Genomic DNA, 9,906 nt, shown 5'->3' on the forward strand with positions numbered 1-9,906 from the left:
CAGATCTAATAAGTGTACCTCATGTTCTTGTGCTGGCAGAGGGATGAAATGTCTCATTTATTGCAAGTGCCTCAGCAAGTGTTTGAATCCAGTCTGATGGGATGTGTGAGGTTAAAATAAAGATTTTTTTGGACCTCACATGGTTTGCTTTGTTTCTTTGGTGGTTACTGGGTTCCTCCTCTTATAACAAAGAGTCAACTTGAATACTAGCACTCCATGAGTAGATGTAACACTTTTACTCAAACAAACTGTATAGCCTTCTTGCACAGATTTGGCTAAAGTTGATTGCATGCTGCTGATCAATTCAATGGAAAAAAGAACATGTTCATGAATAGCTCAAAACGTGAAGGTTTTAGGGCATACAGTATATTTGTTCAGAGCACTAATATAAATAGTTATTTCCACATCTTTTGAGCCCAATATCAACTCGGGGCAACCTCCGAGAGCTGAGCCTGAGATGGGCGTGGCCATGTATGTGACCAGTGAAAATTAGTTTTTTGTAAATACCTGAAAAAGTAAAGGTTTTGGGGTATATGTTTGTTCATAATGCTTATATAAATGTGGTGCTTCTGCTTCTTTTGAGCCCATGATCAGCTCTCTGCGACATTCAGGAGCCGAGATACTGATTTCCAGGCCTAAAAAGTGGGCGTGGCCATTTCAGAGACTTCCCCCACCTAAAATTTTGGGCTCCTTGCATTTTTTTCTTTATTGGACCCTAAATTAACAGAAAAACATTGGCTCAAATGTGAATGACTTTTTGCAGCCTTGACCCCATATTTGCCCTTAACTGACCAGACTAGTGGGGAGAGGACACATCCCCGGGGAGCATCAGTGCTGACTGTCCGTATACCAGAAGTAACTTCCCCCAGCCTAACCTGCTGTTTCCTGCCAGTCTGGAAGCTATCCGCTGAAAGATGGCGGGGGATATAGTGAGTTGGGAGAGTTTGCCGGAGAGGATTTCTGGAATGATGGTGTTGAACACTGAGCTGGAGTCCACAAACGGGATCCTTGCATATGTCACTGGGCCATATGTCACTGGGCAGTCTAGGTGTTGCAGGACGTAGTGCAGTCCCATGCTGACTGCATCATCCACTGAACTGTTTGCACGGTAGCTAAAGTGCAGGGGGTCCAGCAGGTGGTGCTGTCCTCAGATACTGAAACAAAAGCAAGAAACACTGTGCCCCAGAACTTCTCTTTAAATCGTAGTTCAAATTTATTTCCCTAAGGCTTAGAGTCAAATCTCTTCTCTCTCTCGAGAATATCTCGGCAGTGAAGCATTGTATGCTCTACTGTCTCTTCCTGACCACAAAAATCACATCTTCCTGTGTGTGTGTGTGTGTGTGTGTGTGTGTGTGTGTGTGTGTGTGTGTGTGTGTGTGTGTGTGTGTGTGTGTGTGTGTGTGTGTGTGTGTGTGTGTGTGTGTGTGTATGTGTGTGTGTGTAATGTTAAACAATGCATTGTTGGAGTCCTGTATGACCAAAATTCTTAGTCTCGATATTATTGTTCCTTCCTCCAGGTTATCGCATTGCCTTCTGGTGTTTAACGTGCAACCTGATTGGATTTCTTTTTACGGTAGCTGACAACCATTTTCAAGTGTATGTGTTGTTTATTACTGCCAACATGCAACCCTCTGAGTTTTATAAAGAGCTTTATATTTGTGTTGTAATATGTGTTACAAATATTTCCATCTTGATTTTCTGATTTTTGAATTACTTCGTCTGAGCCCACAACTCACCTGACACTAAATTGATAGTTGTATATGTTGGCACATGGTTTGTTTTTAATTGTGTTTTCATGTATTTACTGATATGTTGAAGGAAAAATTGTATGAAGCAACAGCAAAATAGTATGTCTCAGTAGAACACCAGGCCACAATGAGTTAAACCACCAGAAAAGTTACATCAGTATGCCATGATGGCACAAAGGATACAAAAATACTGTATAAGTATAAAATTTCAATTTAATGCGCCTGTGCTTTGTAACAGTCATGATGAAAAATGCCATCTCAGATGCAGCTCCAGTATTAGATAATTGTTGCCCAATGGGGCCAAGATCCAGGGACTGAGAAGAATGCAGTGAAAGAATGTTCCAAGATTTGAAAAGAACAGACTGAAATTTGTAAAAGTTAATACCTATAGCACTACTTCCTGACTTCTTATCTTCCATATGCAGATTTTTTTTTTAATTCTAGTTTGATAATGTAGGTCAGGTGAATCAGCCATACTAAAATTGTCTCTAGGTGTGAATATGTGTGTGTGTGTCAGTGTGTGTGTGTGTCCTGTGATGGTCTGGCAGTCTGTCCAGGGTGCCCCGCCGCCTGCCACCCAATGACTGCTGGGATAGACTCCAGCATCCCTGCAACCCTGCGTAAGGATAAACATTTTGAATAATGAATGAACGAATGAATGAATGGTTTGATAATGTCATGCTGTACGCTAATTGTCTCAATCAAATTTCAGGAGATTCCAGAAGATTCCAATGCATGTTGGGGGAAGAGGGACCAGGATGGGAGCCTGGTACCCCAATATTTAAACAAGTGTTGTTCCCACTCTGGTTAGTGAATTCAAATACATCAATCCTATTATTGACTACAGTGATACTGTCCAGTAAGCAGTTGTTTACTTCTTACACTTCGTTTCTATATTTACATCTGCCTGCAACTGTGGGCTTCAGAAAGATGAGGGCGCCTTAAGAAGTACCAAGTCTTGGTAGGTATATTGAATTCTGGCAGCTAAACAAAAGACACTGCTTATTTGCTCTTAAATATCCTAAAATAATCACGCTCCAGTCCATCCCAACTTACTTTGCACACACAAAGGCACAAAACTTTGGAGTGACGTCACAGGATGTAGAAGTTATGACTTACTTGTATAGCTCTTCGTTAACTCAGAGTTTCCTCAAGACAGCATCGTCTCCGGGTGACGAAGGCGTTTGTATGCCTCTGATTGGCTAACCCTAAGCTTAACCACTCACCTTAACCGAATGCCCAGAGCGTCAACATTTGCCTGACAGCGAAACAACCAATCACAGCAAGAGCGCCACTCCGGCCAATCCACTCCAGCACCAACCCTGGCGCAAGGCTCTATTTTATATCCGGCGACTGATTCAGGGCAACAGCAAACTGGGCATGGCAAAAACAAAAACAAACAAACAGGAGGCAGTTTTGTTTTTTTTTACTTTCCATTTTTATAAAAGTTCTGAATATGGCAGACTCATTGAATTTAATTCATGAACGCAATTATCACACGACTACAGAAACGTCTCCCAGAAAAAAAACTATTCCAATTTGAAAAGGGTTTCAGGGGAGCTGGGTTTCTTTAACCAGCCCCATTAATACAGAGCACTGGATTTAAAGGCATACTGAGAGGCATCCCACTGCTTGTGGCTTGTAAACACAATTTGAAAAGTTGGTTCCTTCTCCCTAGCTAAAGGCATGAAGCCCACGTCCCCTGAACTCAGCTGTCAGATCACAGCACAGTGCACCACCAGTACCAAAACAACTGAGGCAGTGTTGTGCAAGAAGTGATATAAAGATTGTTACGTTTTCAAAGCGCTGCCAGTGTTATACCAACATGTTACCCATCAGATTGTGTCTGTATGATTAGACAATGCCTTCTACTTTAATCTTTTACAAAACTTTTTTGTTTACCGCAAGCTATACATAGTAAGAAAGCTTAGCATCTCAGCTTTTAAAATATGTAAACGGTAAGTATGTTAATCCTCAGTTTTGCCTCGCTGTGCTGTGTCTGCTATTATGTATTATTTCAGTTGTAACGATGTGGCACATTCACTGCATGCCACAGTTTCAAAGAATCCCACCTTCACAGGCAGTGCTGTTGGCTTCAGGCTTTGACCTGACAGACCCACTGCCAAAAGGATAACGCCCAGAAACATTCGGAAAACAAGAAATGCAAGTAGAATGCAGGGTCTCTGCAAACAGAGACTAACAGACTACCATAGGTAATGTTTGATTAGGTACATTCCTGGATAAATTCATGCTATTTCAGGGGGAGAAATACTTGTTAGTATGCCTTTAAGATAAGCTGCTTCTGACTCAATGGAATGCAAGTTTTTCTCTTTATATAGTCAAGTGTGAATTAGATGTATACATTGTACATTGTAGTTACTCTCTTCCGGTGCGATTCCTCAGGTGAACATTTATGTATCCAGTTTAACTAATGATGATAAGATGTTTTGCTCTGCTTCCGGGGCATTTGGAACGTTGTATAGGGTAGGACTTTATATGGAAGATACAAAAGCAAGACCTAACAATGAACAATAGTGAAGGCTCAGCGTTTTTGGTTTTTATCGATTTTCACCGAAAAATACCCAGATTTTTAAACTGATTTTCACCCGGATTTTATGTTTCTGCGTATCCAAAAGTTGTTCCTGTTCGTATGAGGTTATGTAACAGCGTCTTCTTGCGGTGAAATTCGGCATGCTGGATGGCTTTGAAAAATAAAACCCGAAAACGCTGAGCATTGACAATAGTCCTTTAGAGATAATCAATGTGATTCTATAGATTCTCTACAGCATGAGTCTTTATGTGAATGTTGACATGAGAACGTCGGATAAACCTTTTACCACAAATACCACAACTATATGGCCTCTCTCCTGAATGAGTTTTCATATGGCGTGTTAGATTGGACTGAGCACTGAATTTCATATTACAAGTGCTGCAACTGTATGGTTTCTCACCAGTATGAATTATTGTGTGTTTGATTAGATCTGCCTTCTCCCTGAAACTTTTACCACAGTCAGTACAACTATGTGGTTTCTCTCCTGTATGGATTCTGATGTGGGCATTCATGTTTCCAACCTGAGTGAATCCTTTGCCGCAAAAATTACAAGTGTAAGGTTTCTGTCCCAGGTGAGAATTCATGTGAGTCTGCAGATAAGAGCGCTGAATAAAGCCTTTATTGCATACACTGCAAGTGTATGGTTTCTCTCCTGTGTGTGTCTTCATGTGGCGTGTCAGTATGGATTTAATGCTGAACTTTTTGTTGCAAATGCTGCAATTATATGGTTTCTCTGCCACAGTTCCACTTCTTTGTGTTTTTATGGGGTTACTGCCTGAATGTGGTCCTCCCCTATCCCTCCATTCTTCATCACTGTTACTGTCTTCACTCTCAGAACGGTTTGAAGATGTCTGACACCCGCTGGTTGCTTCTGATATGTCACAGCCCTCGGTATCTTGTTCAACTTTCATCTGTTCAGTTGAGGTGCTGGGTACAGGGTCTCCTTCTGTGTTTTCTGTACTTTGGTTTACATGTAGGGACTGTCTTTCATTTGCATCACTTCTTTGCACATAAATTACATTTAACATGGAGTCTTTGCTATCAGTATCCTCTTGCCGTTGAAGCCGCTCCCCTGCCTTGCTGGCCCACAAATCCTCCTGTTCCTCTTTAAACTGTGGCAGCTCTGGGTCCTCCTGTGGTGGGAGCTGTGGGGGGACTGGAGAGAATAACAAAAAATAAATTAAGGCCTTATTTTTACAAGCTCCAAAATGGGATTTTTACACCTGGCTTTAAAGACACTAGTGAAGCACAAGAGGTAGAATCCGTAAAATATATGTATTCCTGTTTAAAGCTAGGCAGACACTGTACAAATTAAGTGTCTTGATGCATGCTCAACAATCAAGGTAAGGAAATCAAAGAGGGTTGAATCAGTTCATCTGAATACAACATTTATTGACAGATACGTTTCTACTACGGAAATAGAGAAAGATGAATAAAAATGTTTGTAAAAGCTATCGAGTTGAAATATTTAGAATGACTAATACGCTATTGGAATGGTTTACTATAATTACTCACTTGTTGAGTATTTAGTTAAGTCATCAAGGACTATTTAGAAGGGATGAAATGGTGCAAAGCGGTGCATGCAATGCCTGACCTTGCATTATCAGAGTATTTGGTAAGAGTACTCCAGCGTGAGTTTCTTTTTTCAGGGACAGAGTGGGTTTTTTTGTTTTTGGCTGAAAATGTCAAGTGGCTTGTGAGCCTGATCTGATTAGCCCTACCAAGACTGTGCAGCATCTTGGAGCTAGACTTAATGCTGTGCTATTCCAACACATCTGTCTGTGCTTGGAGTTTTGCTGACTGGCACGTTTCTAAAGGGAGATCAATGACCGACCCTCCATTAGTCACATATTGCCCTGTGTGCCACATTCTACTGTAAAACTACCCCCACCGTACAATTTCCCTAAAGTGCGTAGAGCTAACTGGGCACCAAACAGGCCTTTTTCAATCTGGCCAGTTTCCCTAATTCAAACGGTGCCATAGACTGCACTTGTGATCTGTTTGCCGAAAGCTCTTGGAAAAGTTCTTCATTTCTTTTTGCCACCATCTCTAACATGATAATCGGCTTTGTGGTTTTTGGGTGCTGTGCCTTATATATAGTGATTCTGGAGGACCATGAGGTCCAGTGTTTGTTTACCCCACTGATTTTATGCAGCTCAAAGAGAGGTCTGCTATCTAATTTTGATCAATGTATTTTCATGTAAGACTACATTAGCCAAATTATACATTTGGTGTCCATGTTAAATAAAATGTTAATGGGCAAGCTACTAAATCTGCAGAGAACTGTAATCTTTCTTTCTCACATCTTCAGTTTTGTTACATGCATCACGTCAATGGGGCAAATCATGTTTAAAAGTTTGTGAGGTAAAACTGTTTAACCTAAACTAAAATTAAACATTGATGTGAGTTCAAGTAAATCCAGACAGCAGGGAAACGGAGAAAGAAAGGGTTGATCGGCTATGTTTGGATTTACTTTGACTCGTTTGCAGGAAAAACAAAATATGTTGAAGCAAGTTCTTTGTTGGGGAGAACTACTCTGGTCTGTGTCTCCGCAGTTCTGCTCTCTCCTTGTCTCCCGTGTGTCTCTGCTTGGGGTTGTGGTTGCTATATAACATGCCCTAAGTTGGCCTATTTAACTCTAAAACTGAACACAGAGTGCATTTCTATTGAAAATGTGTTAGGGTGATGTATCTTTATGCATTGTCTCTTTTAATGTCTCTACTGCTTTAAACATGTTTACATGATAGTTTACCAGTGCTGATAAATCTATATCCCATATTGTAGCAATCATTATTGTTTGCCTGTCTGCAAGTGTCACCCTTTAATGAGTTAAATGAGACACCTCTTAATTTTATGTTTTAAGTGTTGTCCTGCTAAGTTATATCTAGGCATGATCGAGACAAGATGGGTGTTAATTCCAAGTGTCAAGGGTGCACAAGACCTGCATCCATTGACTTCGCTTTATGGAAATTCCATATAATAGTGATTGAAGGCGTAAAGTAGTAGAAACAAGAAAAAAGCACAGACTTTCACTCATTCAAGACAGAGCCATCTTCCTGTGCTTTTGCTTTTTTTTTTGAATGTAAAAAGATAAACTACTCTCCTTCTACTAGGTTTTGCAAAAGACTGATGAGGTATGCAATGTATGGAACATGTTGATTAGGCTTCAAGGACACACACAATGTGTTTTGGTGAGACATTGTGAATGAAGACAAAACCGAGTGTGTTTAGTATATGGGAAACTACACTGGGTACCTTTTAATGTCATGCTCTACATCCCTGGAGAGCAGTGCATCCTGAGTAAAGAGTCTGACAGCTTTCGGGGAGAAAACTTGAATCTGTGTACCTTATTTTGAGGTTCTTGGTAAAACATCAATGTTAAATGAAGACCCCAATATTGTACTATGTCCCTGTTTATGGCGACCATTTTGCGTCCCACACCAGGGACGCAAAATGTCGCTGGTAGTCCTTCTATGTTCAGTCTGGGTCTCCAGATTTTAATGGGATTTGGCAACCATGACCCGTGTATACGAATTTACGACCTCGTTTTCTTTCCCCACAAACCCAGGGGACGAGGTCCAGCAGTCACGTGTTCTAACATTACATGTAGCGTTAAGTGATTAAACTAACCTTTCCATCCACACAGCAGCCTCCGTTGGCGGTCGATCTCCCGCATTGAGCGTGAAACTTCCTCCTCGTAGTCTTTAATTGTTTTCTCAAACAGGCCACAAATTTCTTCCGCGGCCGCTTTCAGACGCTCACTGACCAGCGCTTTAAGTTTGTCCGTTTTGGACATCGCTGACCGCGCCGGTTGACAGGTTCAGTTGTCTCATTCGTGACGTCCTCCAGCGGAAGACAGCGATAGGCAGACTTCCTCTACTGCGGGATTTGTGAGCCGGAGGCGATTTGCTGCCATCTGCTGGTAAAGATGCGACATACTAACTCCACTCATAAAATCACCTGTCCGCCATTTGACCCAAAGTCAAATGAAAATTTTACCCAAAGTCAAATGAAAATTTTATAAGATTTTCATTTGACTTTGGGTCATAATGGCGGAATAAAACAAACAGAAAATTATATACATGTTATAAAAGCGTGTGTATTGCATAGACTTATTACATCGATTCTTGCACATTGGGGGTGGGGCAGGGTGTGGAGTGCCCACTTGCCCCTATCTCCCATGATGTCGAAGTTAATCGTTAAATGGAGAAACGTGCACTTCTGTTATCGTGCTTCAAATTTCGGTACATCGTCTCAATATGCGGGAGGGCAGCCTGATAAAAGGCGAGTCAAGTTTATTTGTATAGCACCTTGTCATCGCAGAGGTCATTCAAAAGCGTTTTACAGGCAAAATGAAAGCAGAAAATAAGATAAGCAAAAGTACAGACCAATTTTATAAAAGTACAGGCAAGTTTAAAACTGAGTTAGTAAAATAAACACATGTGCCATAAAAACTGATTAATTAAAAGTAACAACAATCGGAGAATATAAAAATATATCAAAATATACAAAACTCTCTCTCTCTCTCTCTCTCTCTCTCTCTCTCTCTCTCTCTCTCACACACACACACACACACACACACACACACACACACACACACACACACACACACACACACACACACACACACACACCGAGAAATTAGCCGTAGACTGTTTTGAAAAGTAAGGTTTTTAACCTGCTTTTAAATGTGTCCAGAGTGGGGGCCGCCCTCTCTCTCTCTCTCTCTCTCTCTCTCTCTCTCTCTCTCTCTCTCCCTCTCTCTCTCTGTTTCTCGGCCATGTTTTGCCACACGGTCTGCGCGCGCATCTTGTGTACAACGCAGCTTTTACGTCACGCTATATACAGCAGGACGCCCCGTCACTACTTGTAACGTTAAACATAACACTAAACACACATTTGTGCACGTTTCTCCATCTAAACATTTCGATTATCACCCAATATTCTTCTCCGCTCTCTCACGTCGCAGTTTGATTGGTCAGAAATTAAAGCGCTTTTTGGGGGGGGGGGGCATCACAGCACACGGACGCCGCTCACCCCAATCTACCGTTAATCTTTGCTGTAGCGGTTTATCTTCTCATCTGTCAGTCAAACATAACATGTAATGTCAGGACACAACGGTGTCAAATCACTTCTGCGACGCATTATATCAGCGTTCAACACATTTTTGCGTTGGTAACCTGTAGAGTGGACATCTGTTTTTCCTGCATCTAGATATTGCACCCTCAAATATCAAATACTTCAATGACCAAAAACATGAACTGAAAAAAAAGAATTTTAAATCAACCTAAGTTAAATGATACACTTAAAAAAGTTTGTAAGCCTGTGAAGTGGATAGGGAACATAAATTGTATGTTCCTCTGGATTGCAAGCATTTGGGTGGGTCATCTCAGCTCAGTGTTACTGAGACTTGATGCTTTCACAATATCATGTATTATAACAGTTGACTCAATGTAAACCTATATATACACTACCGTTCAAAAGTTTGGGATCATCCAAACAATTTCGTGTTTTCCATGAAAAGTCACACTTATTCACCACCATATGTTGTGAAATGAATAGAAAATAGAGTCAAGACATTGACAAGGTTAGAAATAATGATTTGTA

At 41.0% G+C, this 9,906-nt stretch overlaps 1 protein-coding gene across 1 annotated transcript; it reads right to left on the reverse strand.

Moving 5' to 3' along the window:
* Positions 1 to 796: 796 nt before the first annotated feature.
* LOC130111972 (zinc finger protein 184-like) lies at positions 797 to 8,129 on the reverse strand. Its single transcript, XM_056279283.1, has 3 exons — positions 7,930 to 8,129; positions 4,821 to 5,455; positions 797 to 1,141 (listed from the first exon to the last, which is right to left on the reverse strand). Exons 1-3 carry the CDS (start codon positions 8,093 to 8,095, stop codon positions 797 to 799), a joined length of 1,146 nt encoding a protein of 381 aa, XP_056135258.1. The 5' UTR covers positions 8,096 to 8,129.
* Between the last annotated feature and the right edge of the window lie 1,777 nt (positions 8,130 to 9,906).

This window comes from Lampris incognitus, chromosome 4 (genome assembly GCF_029633865.1).
Source record: "Lampris incognitus isolate fLamInc1 chromosome 4, fLamInc1.hap2, whole genome shotgun sequence".
Classification (NCBI taxonomy): Eukaryota; Metazoa; Chordata; class Actinopteri; order Lampriformes; family Lampridae; genus Lampris; species Lampris incognitus.

Coding starts and splice junctions, on each gene's coding strand:
- LOC130111972 (XM_056279283.1), bottom strand. CDS start 8,095: ATGTCCAAAACGGACAAACTTAAAGCGCTGGTCAGTGAGCGTCTGAAA. Junction 5,456..7,929: donor GCTGCTGTGTGGATGGAAAG/GTTAGTTTAATC, acceptor TATTCTCTCCAG/TCCCCCCACAGCTCCCACCA. Junction 1,142..4,820: donor GCGGCAAAGGATTCACTCAG/GTTGGAAACATG, acceptor ATCTGAGGACAG/CACCACCTGCTGGACCCCCT.